General features: G+C 31.1%; 2 protein-coding genes and 2 pseudogenes across 4 annotated transcripts, besides 1 other annotated feature; all 4 read left to right on the forward strand.

Moving 5' to 3' along the window:
* Positions 1–2044: 2044 nt before the first annotated feature.
* On the forward strand, positions 2045–5575 carry TVAGG3_0589790 (intracellular protein transport; the record flags this gene model as incomplete). Its single annotated transcript, XM_051239454.1, has 1 exon — positions 4027–5070. The coding sequence occupies one exon, from the start codon at positions 4027–4029 to the stop codon at positions 5068–5070; it is 1044 nt and encodes a 347-aa protein (XP_051097278.1).
* Positions 5576–8688: 3113 nt separating this feature from the next.
* Positions 8689–16108: part of a mobile genetic element that runs on past the window's edge.
* On the forward strand, positions 9821–10765 carry TVAGG3_0589810 (uncharacterized protein; the record flags this gene model as incomplete). Its single annotated transcript, XM_051239455.1, has 1 exon — positions 9821–10765. The coding sequence occupies one exon, from the start codon at positions 9821–9823 to the stop codon at positions 10763–10765; it is 945 nt and encodes a 314-aa protein (XP_051097279.1).
* TVAGG3_0589820 lies at positions 11230–12841 on the forward strand (annotated as a pseudogene). The gene has a single exon. A coding segment is annotated over exon 1 (1612 nt).
* On the forward strand, positions 13952–14472 carry TVAGG3_0589830 (annotated as a pseudogene). Its single transcript has one exon. A coding segment is annotated over exon 1 (521 nt).

Below are 16108 nucleotides of genomic sequence, written 5' to 3' on the forward strand. Positions count from 1 at the left end.
TGTTAAATAAATAGTCTGTCTTTGTGAATGCATATTTAGATGTTCCAAGAAAATTATAAAAACTGTCATATGAAACAATATCATTTTCCGGAATAACTGCATCTTTAGACAAAATCCATGAACTTCCTCCTCCTGAACCTCCATTTTGATGATGACCTGCAAAGCCACCAAACCAACCCGATCCTGCACCAGGTCGATCACTCGCACCAGTACTTGTCTGAACTCCTTGAGGATTCAATGATTTTGTTTCTTGTGCTGATTCACCCGAACCAAAACTGAATCCAAATTTGGAATTTGATAAATATTTTGATTGATATTGACCGTTTAAAAACCATCCTTGTCCTTCTAAACCACCTGAACCTCATGTACCATCATCGCCTCCAAGAAGTGATCCATTTTTGCTATCAGCACCACCTCCAGCACCACTTACAATGACTCGATGCCAAAGATCATTTTTGACAAATTTGACAGCGGCTTGACCACCTCCTGAACCTGATCCAAAGAAATTAGATCTACGATACCAATTTGCAGCATACCCTCCACCTCCATAACCTCCTTCAATCATGTTTTCTTTTGCATAGCATTGTTTAGTGGCTTCTTCCTGAATTTTATAATCAAAAATTCCTCGACCTCCAATAGTAGCATATGAGATAGTTTCATTAGATAAATATATTGTGCCACTGATGTATGCGCCTGCACCACCAAGACTAGACTGTCGAAGACATTTAGTATTACCCTTAACAGATTCAACAATTTTGTCTTCAATACATGAACCATTAGGATATCGATATGATGATACATGACCAGTTGAACTTCCACCAGATGCACCATACAACTCAAATTTGTATACACCTGGTGAAAATGTGATTACGTAGTCTGTACAATCATTGTTGTTTTCACACGGATATTCGAAGACATACTTATTTCGAATTTCTGTGACTTTCAACTTAGCTTCATAATGACTTTCATTATACAATGAATATTTAATCATATATTACTTAATTTTATACTATAAAATATTAATTCTTTAAAAAAGTACTATAAACACACTTAATTTAATCAACCAAGCACTATGACCATACTCAATAATAACGAGTCAATTGTAATTTTTCAGCCAAGTCAAGTACTCATTTTCAATATTTAAACACAGATCATCAGGTCGAAAATCATTAGATAATGAATTTCTCCAATGGTGCGAATCAATTACTGATAGAACATCCATATTAAGGTTAAAAATAATGAAGAACTTTCTTGGTTGTATACCAATTTTTTTATAACGTACAAAAAAAATTACACATCGGTTTTAGGCAGGAATCGTTTTATTCTTGATTTGAATATATACCACTGATCAGAGCATAGTTTAGGTATTATTATATTGAGTGCATACATCCACTTATTAGTTATATATTTTATCGATCTAGTTTGGGCAAGAATAGGTCTTTATTTTGTGCTTCTTATGATGGAGATACGTTTTATAAGTGCTTCACGAAGCTGCCTTATCAGTAACAATTACTTGTTATTTTTGTCAATGCAAGGGATTGTTGCACACAAAGACAACCATTGTCTATAAGTGGCTGTCTTTGATGCAACTTTAAGAATAATCACAAAAGATTCTTCTCAAAGTTGCATTATCAGCAGCAATCACCTGTGTATACATAAATACCACGTGAAATCTCATAAACTAATTTTAATATTTAAGCCACTTTTGTGAAGTACTCTTATAGACCATCTGCAAGGATAGCTATAATTAGTTCCGAATCATATTGTATTTATTGAATTTTGGATTTCATAACATTATTTTTTGTTTTTCCAAGATCAATAATATGTAAAAAGGCTAGCTAACAATTCATCAGTCTGTGTTATTCCTGATGACTCTCAAATATCGATTCTTGATCCGGGAAACAAATTATGCCTATCGGCTGTTTATCAAAAATTGAGTTTGATATGATGTATGTTACTCAGTGAAGATTTTTTTATCTACGATCCTTCTTTTCCAATCAAAATTTGTGTAGTTTACAGGTGAGATGTCAAACAATAAAACAAATTTATTTCTAAATGTTTAGTAAAGAAGTCCAAAAGATCAAACTTTCGAAGAATTTTCATGACATCTGCTTATCGATTGGTGATTGCAAGAGTCGTGAATCCGAAGAATTAATTGTAACGAAATGGATGCAAGATGTAAGAAAAACATTATCAAAATCAAAGCTGTCTATATCAGAGCTTTATGAAAATGTAATTTCTTTAGTCCAACTTACCTTACTTGGCTATAACACAAGTTTCGGCCAAATTCATGCAGTAAATCTCACTCAAGATTCACAAATGATGACAAAGGCACTTGGCTATTTGGCATGCTCTGCACTCTTTGATTCCAAATCCGATCTTATTGTTCTTATTGTTAACTCTACTCAGAGAGATCTTTCTTCAGGTCATCCAACATCTATGGCTTTAGCCTTAACCGCAATTGCTCAACTTGTTACTCCTGAGCTCATTCAACCAGTTATCGGATTTATTGCTCAGTGCTTGAACCACACAGTCCCAATTATTCGTCAAAAGGCGATTATGTGCGTTGTATCCTTTATCAGGAAGGATCCTATGTGCGTTATTGATTTCTTCCCAGATCTCTGTCGTCTTTGCTCAGATCCAGATCTTTCAATTGTCAACGCAATCATTATCACATTTAGAAGCCTTCTTATCAACAAGCTCAACATTCGTCAGATCTGCGATATGTTACCAGACTTTACAAGAGTCGCCCAGTTAATTTTGGCCGGAAATTCCAAAGTCGAATACGTTCATCAACGAATTGGAGCTCCATTCGTTCTCATCAACATCTTCAGACTCATTCAAACAATCGCCGTTACAGAGCCAGGCATCAACGAAGCCGTTGAAGCCATTGTTACCTCCGCATTACAAGCCGGCACTTGTGAGTCTCCAGCAACAGCCGCTGTCCTCTACGAAGCCGTAAAAACAGCAATAGCTCTCGATCTTACAGAGATTCCTCAACTCCGCGGTGCAATTTCCTTATTTATGGGATCAAGAGAACAAAACTACAAATACATCGGTTTATCAGTATTATCGAGCATTCCTGACTTCGCCACTGAATTCCAGTCTACAATCATCGATTGCCTTGAGCATCCTGACCCATCAATTCGTCTCATTACATTGAATCTCCTCCACAACATGGCCTCACAAGACAATGCCCAAATCATTGTTGTCAACATGTTGAAATTCTTCCAGAGAACGAAGAACGAAGTCATCAGACGTGATTTATCCGAAAAAATCACCGATATCGCTTCCAAATATTCTCCATCTCCATTATGGTTTGCGAAAACAATGGAGCAACTGTTTTCTTTGGGCGGAGACTTAGTTAATCCTGATGTTGCATTCCAAGTCATGAGAATCATCGATGAAGAATGCGATGAAGAAATGAGGAGATCCATTGTCAATCTTTATTTGGATGTCGCACAATCCTCTCGCAAATTATCTGATGTATTTGTAACTGTCATTTCTCATGTCATAGGAAATTATGCCGAATTATCTGATGAATACGATTTATCCTTCATTATTTTGTTATTATGTGATTTGGCAGATGGATACGACAAACCAAGAGAATGGGTTTTGAACGCTATCCTTAAATTACTTCCAAAGATTGAAGATGTTCCTCAAGAAGTATTAGACGTATTCGAGAACTACAAACAAAGTAGTTCAATTATTGTTCAAGAGATCTGTTACGAAGCTTTCTCTTTGTTGAATTTCAAGGAATCATTGAGTATTGTTTTGGCAATGGATCAAGAGGAAGATCCACAATTATCATTCCTCGATGACTTAGTCAATGAATCCATTGCAAAAGGCGGTGCTCAATATATTCCTTTGGACGACAGAGATACAGATATCATTGTCACAAACAAACCAACACTTATTTACACTCCTTACGCTTCATCAACTCCAGGAAATATTTATTCCGCTGATGGAGTCAATGTTCAACAGAATTCTCAGCAAGATGAATCACAAGTTGATGATTATTCAGCATTGAACACTGTTGGCGTTGCTGCTGTTTGGGGACAAGATGGATTAGTCACTGAACAAACACAAGAAGAAGCAACACCAAGTTACAATGCTGATGGAATGTATAATACTCCTGATGCACCAAAGAAAGTTTCGATGTTCGCAAAACTTTCTGTTGCAGGAAAGAAAGCACAAAACAGCGACCAAGAGAAGAAAGAAAAACTCGCTGCTTCTATCTTCAAAGGTGCTAAACCAGTTGCTAAGAAACCAAAGCAACCAGCTCCAGAACAACCTCAACAACAGCAACAACAAATTACAAATAATGAGTTGACTGATGAACAAAAGCAGAATGTTGAAGAAGCAATAAATGAGTTACAACAACCACAACCACAAGAGATTGCTGAATTCTTTGCACAAGGTTTCTCTCCTGCTCCTGTTTTCGCTGATGATACAATCAAAGTTATCGCAATTTGCGGACAAGGAAAGATCTTAGTTGCTGTAATGAATGCAACTGATTATCCAATTGGAGAATGCAAGATTTCAATTGATGGACCGGATGTTTTGAACAAAGATGTTGTTTCTCATCCAGCAAATATCAATTGCATCCCTCAACAAAACGCTGTTACTTTGTTGACATCGTTCTCTTTCCCCAAGCAGATGAAGGGATTCCCACAGTTCAAGTTCACAGCAAATATCGTTTACAATGGAAAGACAGTTAATGTCAATTTGCCAGCGAATTTGTTGACATTCATTGTCCCTCAGACAGCAACAACGAACGAGTTTGGAGCTGCTTGGAAGTCAGGAGGCAGTGAATTAGTCCTTTCTCTCCAGAAGAAGGATGGAATGACATTGGATGATATCTCCGCCGCATTGAACAATTTGGCACACGTCAAGACTGTTCAAAGAATTGGTCAAGAAGAGATTTTCATGGGTTTGTTAGTTTCAACACCATTCAAGGTTCTCATTCACGTGAAATTCGGTGCTCAGAAAGTTGATGTAAAGATCCTTTCAAAGGCACAGCCGCTCACAGCTTCAGTTCTTAATGACCTTAAGAACATTTTTGCATGAATTTAATTCATATTTAACCAATTTATTATAAATTTTTTTATATTTTTTTGGTATCTAATGATTCATTACTTTTGATTTCAAACGAACTTTTGAGCGATTTTATGAGTTTGTTGCAATTGATAAATTATTCAATAAATAGAGATGATATTTAAAGAAGTTTATCACCAAATAAAGTATCAAATACATACGCGAATAGCCATAGCAATTAAAATCTTAACCAGCAATTTGAGAGAATGATAGAAAATGATAAGTGAGACCTGCAAAACAAAAAAAAAGTTAGTCATTCTTATTTAAATCAACATAATATGGTGATCGAAGAATTGCATTTCTGGATTCGACTGCCTTCTTTTTTATAAAAGAATGGATTTTATGATTAATAGACCGTTTCCAACTAGTTAAATAAGTGCCAACTGTGGACAGTTCAGAGGAAAATGCATTAAAAATTTTGCTTGTTGTTGATTTCGAGCGTTTTTCAAATCTTTCAACAGTATTGATGAATATAAATAAGGAGTCTGCATTCATAAGGGACCATGAATCGCCAAGTGCAAAAAATTTAAATGAATATGTCATAAAATCATTAAGTTTTGATAGTGAAAGATCTTGTGGTTCAGTTGTCTCGAAAGTTTCATAAGTATTTGATGGAAAAATCCTAATTTTTTTGATATGTGTAACATATAATTCTTTGAGGATGATTAGTTGAGAATAATATAGTTCTCTAACATCCGTACTCCATGAATATTTGTCATACGGTAATGAGAACAAAAGAGATATCAATGATTTTTCAAATGCGGTATTAATTAAGGCGACATCATCAATTTTATCAGTCAATGTGTTCTCATTTATTGCCATGGTATTAAGAACGGTATGTTGTTTTTTATTATCTACATTTTTTCTGTTATGAGCTGTGAATCTGTAGTTCTTCTTGCTAGGAGTCATAAAAATGATTAATTTGAAAACTCATTCAAATTTGATGCATTTATTCTTTTATGCTATCGAGTGTCCCTTCCAATTGGTTTTAATGTACAAATGACCGTTTACTATAAATAAACCTTTTTTGGCAAAGTTCAAAATTAACGATACGAATCAAACTTTGTATTCGTAAATTTCATTGTAATTCTATTCATATATAAGATTTATTCTAATATCTCAATGTCATTGATGTCTTTCAAAACTCATGAAATTTCAATATCCAAGATGAAAGTGAAATTTGGAATATCGTCTAGATTGGAAATAACTCTTTCGAAAAATGATGAAAGAAGATTGATTGATTCTATATAATATGCCGCAATCTTCAATATTGAATTATTTATATCAAACTCAAAACAATAATTACTTAGTCATAAAAATGACAATTTCAATATAGAATACTATCATCAGAATTCATCATTTGCATCACAAAAAAAGATAAAAAGCTATCTATGAATAAATATTTTAATTCGATGAAGAATATTAATAGTAAGGTATTTTTATTGTTGGGAAGTCTCGTGAATGTATTTTTCACTTATGACATCCTGAAAAGTGTCATAAATTAATTTCCAAGCCGAAATTCGATGTCCAAGAAACATCATTAACTTGTCCAACTTTAAACGGAGATGGATTTTTAAGGACCGTTCTCAGATCACAGTCTTTAAATTCTAACAATTATTTCCAAATTGATGGAACTCCGGGAAATGAGAATAATACCGATCCTGAAAGGCAAATAGAGAATGCATTTGATGAAATTAACACAACAGGTTACTATTCCCCATATGAAGATCCTCATGTCGAAATTCGATTTAAAGGAATATTTAATTATTCCGGATTAGTTATGCATTTTATCCATAATCCATATGTCACTGCTTTTGATGTTGTTGGATCAAACAATGGAAAAACATATGAATTAATTACATCATATAAAAATCTTAACTTTCCAAATCAACGCGTTTTATTTGAATATCGTCAGCCATCCTTTTATAATAGAATCAGAATTAACTTCATGAATGATAGCTGGGGTTCTATTTCTGGTTCAATGTTTGAATTTGATATTTTTGGGACTTATATAAGATTTTCCTTGACAAGTTGTCCATTCGATACTTGTCAACCTTCTTTTTCTTTTATTTATTATTGTTTGTTTATTCTTTTATAACAGGGTTATTTAACCATGAATAGAAATGAAGTAATAAGATGCGGTATATTTTGGTTTGCCTCTAATTGTGCTTCAATATTTGATGTTCTTATCAGAGATAAAAATTCGGTTTGTTTTTCAACAAAAAGAATGCAGTTTTTGATACTAGAGATAGCAAATCGTCCAGTGTGGTTGAAAACCAAAACACAACATGGACTTATCGAAGGAACATCTAGAATAGAATTTTTAAAAGAGAGTGATGCAGCTCGTGGGGATTTATGTATTTTGCCTGGCATGAATGAGACTTAATCGATTATAATTGTGATTTTGTGCCGAAATAAGTTTTGAATCGGCTGAAAATATAGGAATTGTACGCATTGATTTTTTGACCTTTGCTTGATATTAATATTCTGTTGCTCTTTTAAGTTGAAAAAGACCTTATTATTATAAGCTTTAAAATAAACTTATTCATATATGCGGTATTTTAAAGGTTAAGAGGAGGTTCAGATAAGTATGTTATTTAAGCATTTAAGTACTTTCTAAATTTGCTAAAATTGAGAGGATCGGTTATTGGTAAAGTGCACCTATTTTTTCCTTTTTCTTAAGAATTATCAATCCTAAATTGTCTCATAAACTAATTTTCACAAACTTTGCCTTCTATTCACCTTAGTAGTATATGAGTGCGGGTTTTGTGACTTTTTTTGTTACATCTATATATAGACGATGCATTAAAATATATTTATTTATAAACACATTAAAAAATTAACATTAATTTTAAAATAATTTATTTTTTTATCTTTTATAAAAGAAGCTATATATAGATGATGTCAGATATTCCGCGATTAATTAAACATTGTTTAAATCCTGAATGGGTTAAACTTCAATTTAAAAATGAAGATTGTGAATTATTAAATGAATATGAAAGCCAAAATAAGCTAATGAGGTATAAATATAATGATAAAGAATATTTAATTTCATGGAATCAATGGAGTCATAATCAAAGACCTCATAAACGAGAAGAAGAAATTGAAAATAATGAAATGGAAATCATTGATGACATTAAAGAGGATGGAATTCCTAAATTTTGTAGAAAAACCTTTAGAACTAAGTTAGGAGCATATAAACGTAGAGTATTAAATCCTGAATACATAAAACATTTATTTAAAAAGGAAGACTGTGAATTATTAAACGTTAATGAATATGAAAATGCTAAATCAAAACTGAGATATAAATATATTGGAAGTGATGAAAGATGCAAAGATAAAGATAAAGTTTATACAGTTTCATATAATAACTGGCACACGTTAGGGATAAGAAAACATTTAGGAGATTATGGTAAAAGTTCTGAATTCTTTAAATCTAGTATGTATGAGAGAGTAAAAGAAATTAGAAATAATTATTTTCATGAATGAAAATAAACTTTAAAAATTCATGTCTTACATTTTTAAAATAATTTATTTTTTAATTCGTAAGAAAATGAGCGTCAAAACTAACAACGTTAAAAATTAGGATTCACAAATGAGGAAATAAATGGATATATTAGAGGAGGCGGGTTATGAAGTTGATAAATATTATTTAAGAAATTGTAAAAAATTCGCAGAGTTTTTAAATGATTTAGATTATGATGGAAAAATGAATAAAGATGATGTTATAAATTTCTTATATCCTACATCTGAAGAAGAAAAACCTAAAGAACCTGATGTTTTCCCTGAATATTATGAAGAACGAATTAAAGATGATGAATATGATGAAATTGAAAGACTGGAAAAAATAAGAGATGAAATAGATGAAAAAATTAAGGAATTAAGAGAAGTTGAAAAATATAATGAGAATGAAGTAGAGGGTTTAATGAATATCCCAGCTTCAGAATCAGAAGTACAGAAATCTCATGAAGAAAGATATAAAAATTATGTCTCAGAATCAACACAAAATTTATTAGATGGTGAAATAAACGAAACACTTTCAGAAGAAGGTACTAAATTTATTCGTAAACATAAGTTACAATTTATTGATAATGAAGAATACCCCTGTATATTACTTTCACCTCCTCTTGATTCTGAAAAATTCAAAAAAGCATTGAAAAATGTAACATATGCAACAAATACGATTAAGAAAGAAGATCATGATATTTACACAAATTATTATTTAAATAAATGCACAGGTGTTGATAAAGTTTTTGATTATTAGATAAAATATCAAAAGAAACCATTGGAACCTATAAAATTTTGTGTGATTGTGGTTTCATTATTGAAGATACCAATAATGTTTCATATGAAAGAACAGCACCGAAGGAAGACGAAGTGGAAAGGTCTATACCATTCGTTATTAAGAACATAAAAGATATGAAAACTTATAAGCATTATATTTATTCATTTATTTCAGAAAAAATGGAAGCAACCCATAAAACATCATCTCATCATTTTATAGCTATTCATACATTCCTTTTCAAAGTTGTGAAATTAAATAAGACAGGAATTAGATTTAATGTATCAGGGTACGCATTCTTGAGTAAATTAAAATGTATTCGTCACGTCGCAGATGATAAAAATTTATGTGTTCTTAATTCATTTTATGGACTTTAGCCCTGGACTTTAAAAAAAATAAACTTTATTTTTATTTATTTTTTTAATTTTTATTCTTACATAAATGAACAAAAATGGAACAGCTAAAATGAATGATAATCAAATTAAAGCAGAAGGTAGAAGGTTATTTAAACGCTTCTATAACATTCCTGATGGTGTTAATCCTAAAACTCGTAGAAGCTATTTAAATGAAGCAATAGATGCATATGAAGGGTTTGACATTTCATCAGAAAGTGAGAGGTTAGCAAGAATGTTAAACGTTAATATTGATTTTTATTATTGTGACCCTCAACCAGAAGACGTAGACATTAACAAGGTAGACTTTCCATTAGTGGAATCAATAATGATAGATCCAGAATTTGAAACAGTAAATATTTTATTAACACAGAGTCCATGTGGAAAACTTCACGCTGACAGAATAACAGACGTTGAAGCACTCACCGGCTATAAAGTTTGCCCCTTTTGCAAAGAAGAAGTATATTCTATCCGTGATGATCCAGAAAGGAAAAACCAAAGAAGATTTTTAAAACATTGTGAGAAATGTAAAGAAAATAATGGAAGATTAATTCAAGACGTTCAATTGCAAAACACACAACAACCATATGCACCACATATCACGAAACAGAAGATATATCAATGGCTATTAGCACATAATTTGCAGGAATATTATAAACCAACAAGATATTATATTACTTTTGACTTCGAAACATTAGAGACTAAAGAAGAACTTCAACTTTCTGAATGTGCAACTTTGAACGCTTACTTAAAACCATTCATGGTATCATCAACTGTCAAAATAAAGCCGCAAAGCGGCGAGGTCGTAGACCGTGATAAAACATTTACGAGGAATTTTTGCTTAACTTCAAGTGATTCGTTCATCTCTGATTGGATTGAGTTTTTATTTTCAACCTGTTCATTAGTTGCTAAATCAAATATTGAACAATATGAAGAATTAATGAAGTCACAAACATTAAATGAAAAACAAAGGAAGCATTTAAAGAACTTCTAGATGAGGAATTCAATAAAGTGAATATCATAGGTTTTAATTCGGGAAAGTTTGATTTAAATTTAATTCTTCGTGATTTAAACACTGCAAAATGGAAAATAAAATCAATGCTGGGTTCATCTTCACAATTTAAGCAAATCATTGTAAAGAAAACAAACGTTCCATATGAATTGAGATTTATTGACATCAGAAATTATATAGCGGGTGGGACATTAGACCAATTCACTCAAGATTTCGGAAACAATAAATCACGTGTTAAATCCTTTTTCCCTTATCAATTCATCACATGGGAAAATTACGAAGAAGAATTATATAAAGAGGAACCATTCACTCAAGATTCATTTTATTCAGCATTAACTCAAGAAACTATATCAGATAGTGATTATCAAATATATCTCAATGATGCTAAAAATTTTAAGAATAGATTAGAATATTTTATTCATTATTGCAATAAAGATGTTGAAATTATGATTGACCCAATTGATAAAATTATTGAAGAAACATTTGTTTATAAAATTGACATGCTTCATAATCTTTCTTTATCATCGAATGCATCAATGATTCGTTACGCTTTAGCATATAAAGACTTTAATCCTAACGAAAAATATCCAGAAGAAGAAAATGTGGAATCAAGTTTTGAATTAACGAAAAAGTATTGGAAATATAAAATTGAATCATATAAGAAACAAGATGAAAAAGCAGAAAGAGATACTAAAAATAATGTTTCAATGGATGATTTTCAATACTATCACGATTTAATCCTTTCATCTAAATGCAAAATGTGTGGTAAAGCGTTTACATATGCAAATAAACCAACATTGGATAGAATCGATAATGAAAAACCACATACCAAAGAAAATTGTCAGTTAATGTGTTGTTATTGCAATGTCGTAAAATCAAATAAAGATGAAGATGTTCAACGTTTAAGAATCAATTTAAGAAATTATACATTAAAAAATAATTTACCAATGACTTTAGATTCAGTTGAAGCTTATCACATTCTCCGTAATGGAATTACTGGTGGTCTATCAAATGTTCAACATCGTGTTAATCTTAAAGGAATCACGCACATTAATAAACTTTCATATAATCCAGAAACTAAAACTGTATCAAATGAGGACACACCAACATTATGACTCATTTCGTTGGTGTTGACTTTAATTCATTATATCCTTCATCATTTTCATCTAATCCTCATGATTTCATTCAATATACTGACCATAAAATGTATATGCCGGGAAGATTGAATGGTGTTATCATTTGTGATACAGCAACAAAGAAAGCAAAAGCACTGGGAATAATTAGAAAGAAAAATACTTTATTCGTGGCTGAAGTAAAGGGTCACATTGATGAAAAATACATTAATGATTACATAAACTTTTTACCGATAATAAGAAACTTAGATATTATCACAGATGAAAAAACAATTGGCAGTTTTATGTATAATTACATGAAATCAAACAATCTACCAGTTGACCAGAAACAGAGAAAATTAACTCAGTTAGCATCAACACACAACCAATATCAACCATTTTCTTCTTATTATCTTTGGTATCTAATAGACAGATTTCATTTTATCATTGATGACATTCAATCAATTTTAACATTTACTAAAAACACTTGTTTTAATGAATTTGCGAACGAATTTATGAACGAAAGACAAAAGGCTGAATTAGAAGGAAATAAAGGAAAAAGTTTATTTTGCAAGATTTCACTTAATGGATCATATGGTTACGATGCAATGAATACACAAAATTACGCAAAGACTAAAATAATGAATGCACAGAAGGCACGCGTTGCATGTATGTCAAATAAGTTTAAAAACATAAGAGAAATAGGTGAAGATACGTATCAAGTGATGCTTAAAGATAGATTTTATAGATGTGATACATGTTTACAAGAGGCATTCTTCACTTTAGATAATGCTAAATACTGGTATTTGGTTTTCATTTATGATTTTATGTATAAATGCATGGATGTTAATCGTTTTCATTTCATTGAAGGTGATACTGATTCATCTTATTGGGCAATGCTGGCGATCCAAGTCTTCCTAACACTCAAGCATTTCAAGCAATTGTACCGATAAACAATTTTATGATAAAAACATTTACAAATTCGCACCTTTTGATTTCTTCTGTTTTGATGAGAAATTTAAACCTAAATTAAAGAATAAAGCTGAAGAAAAAGCACATGAGAAGAAGTTATTGGGTTTAGCAATTGAGAAACAAGGTGATAACATGGTTGCTTTATGCCCTAAGTGTTATACTTCATTCAACGGTTCAATTGATGGGTGATTTTAAAAAGATTGCACAAAAAATGAAAGGTGTTAGTTTACGACAAAATAAACAATTAACACCTAAAAAATATTTGGATATAATAAATGATAAAGTGATATTTGATGGTCAGAATATTAATTTACAACTTAAAAAACGGGTCGATGACTCGCTTAACAATTGGTAAGACTGCATTAACAGGAGCACACACTAAGGCTGTATGTTGTGAAAATGGATGTTGTATGCCGTTTATTTAATGAAATGCCACAGAAGAGACAAAAGGAACCGTTAATAATGGTTTTGTACTATGATTCAAAGAGGTGGGCACCCTTAAAACATTTATTTTATTTTTATATAAATGGATAACACAGATTTAAAAATTTTAATTGATGATTTAGTATTTAATCAAAATTTTCTTGATTATTATGATTTAAAAGCATATCTCCAAAAATATAATAAAAATATAACGGGTGATGATATGGATTATTATTATTATTCGTATTATAAAAATGAAATTTTGAAATATCATGATAAAATAATTTCTAAAATTAAAGACAAAATTAAAAATAATGAATATACAAAGGGAAAAACTAAATCACAGCTTAAACAGTTGAAAGATTTCAAAAATAAAGTATTAACAGAAGAAGATATTGATGAATTATATAAATTATATAATCCCGAGCCGCAAAAGCCAAAGGAACAAAAACAAAAGGTGCAAAACGCCCAGGTCCTTCAGACCATAAATGATGCACAAGCTTTAATTTATGATTCATTAGTTAAACCATATTCAGCCCGACTTTTAAATGAAGATCAACTTTTGGAATTCATCCTTCAACATAAACTCGAAGCGGGAAAGTATATCAAACCTTTATATACAACATATTTAAAACAAATGAATAGAATACATCCAGAATTAATGAAAGGAGGAATGAAATCCAAAACTTCATCATCCAAAATCAAAGCAGATAAAATTAAACCACTTACAACACCAAAACCTCCAACGACAGTAGTACCTCCTCCTTCAGTTAATCCTCATCATTCACTTTATTATATCCATTTCAAACATTTAAGAAGCAAAAAGATTTTAAAAAGGATTTCAAGATATTAAATAAACCAATTGACCCAAAAATTCAACCGTTAAAGGAAAATTTAGTCGCCCTTCATTTGCACTATATCCATATTCATACGAAATTGATCATCTGGAATATTCAAAAGGAAACGTTACTTATTTATTTGCCATTAACATTAACACCAGATATTTATATTGCATTCCGGTGAAAGGGAAAACAGAACAGGAAACAAGAAGAGCTATACAATACTTACTAGATCATGAAAGAGTAGATAATATAAGGGGTGATGGTGATAAAGGATTTCAGGCAGCTATGGCTCATTATTTCCCACAAATTAATTTTTACTTTTCATCCTCTCCATATACGTTTCATAATAAAATAGTTGATGTGGTAATGAGAACTCTTAGAGATGCGTTAGGGGTTAACGGTCAGATATACTGGGATGGAAAACATGACTCCATCATACAGCAGTTAGTATATTATTACAATAATACATGGCATAGAACTATAAACATGAAACCGGTGGAAATGAAAAATGATATTTCAAAAGAATGGGAATATATTAGAAAACAAATGGAAAAGTTAAATGATGTTAAACGTGAACAAATTAATTCGGGGCTCATGAATTTTAAACAAGGAAATAAAGTTTTAATTCATCTCGATTATGGAAAAACTGATAAATCAATGACAAAAAGAAGACGAAGATTTGACACAATAGCTGAATTTGTTAGATATATTAACGGCAATGCATTAGTTGAAGTTGACAATAAATTAATAGAAATTCCGATTTATTTTATTACTCCATTATATTTAAATAATATTTAATTTTTTTATTTCGTAAGAAAATGAGTGACAACAAAGCAGTCAAGAGTCCAGACAATGAATATAAAAAGAAACTAAACAGAATTAAATCAAAAATATGCTATTACAAAAAGAAGTTGCAATGTGGTGGGGTTGAAAATGATAAAGAAATAATCGAAAAATTAGAAACTTATCGTTCAATCATTAAACTGAGTGAAGCAAAAATAAAAGAATTTAATAGAATAAATAAATTGATTGGAAGAGATGAATTTAATAAAGATGAATTTTTAAACTCTATCCAAATTTAATTTTTATTCCTCTTCGACAACATCTCTCTTTCCATCATTACTGCATAACCACATTTTCTCAATTTTAGTGGTTTGTTATTTTTAACATGTTCTTGCATCATTTTTATCATTTCCTCCCTTGTTATGATTCGTGGTAAATTTTGAGCTTGTGGGGTATTCATTTATGATAAAAATAAAAATTTAAATTATGCCGTTCTAAAGTTTGAGACAACATGACATTTTGACAACAACATAGGAGGAAGGTAGTTATGACTTATTTTTGAATAACCGAAGGTGCTACCATGTTACCATGTGCTACCAGGTCATTTAACTTCTTTTAAAAATGATGACAACATGACATTTTGACAACATGACATTTTGACAACAACATAGGAGGAAGGTAGTTATGACTTATTTTTGAATAACCGAAGGTGCTACCATGTTACCATGTGCTACCAGGTCATTTAACTTCTATGAAAAAATGTGACAACATGACATTTTGACAACAACATAGGAAATATGATGCAGTCCAAAAATAAAGTTAGTTTTAAAATTGTTTTTATTTTTTTATTCCTATATAAATGACAGCAACAAACAACAGCAACAACTATATCGTTTCTGATGAAAATATCATTGATTCATTAGCTGAGGAATTAGTTGTGGCAGAAACTAAAACCCTCAACGAAAGAATTGGTGAAAACAAGATTGATTTACATAACTACCTCAAACACGATGGAGGAAGAGGAAGGAAAACTGGTATGGCTTTATTAGTAAATAAAATTTCAAATTTAACGATTATAGATGTTGATATCAATAAATCATACAATGATGAACTTAAAGAAACAGTTAGAAAAGACATTTTATCAAAACTTTCGGATAAAGATGTTATCGTTAAAACCGCTTCAGGAGGTCTTC

This window comes from Trichomonas vaginalis, chromosome II (genome assembly GCF_026262505.1).
Source record: "Trichomonas vaginalis G3 chromosome II, whole genome shotgun sequence".
NCBI lineage: Eukaryota > Parabasalia > Trichomonadida > Trichomonadidae > Trichomonas > Trichomonas vaginalis.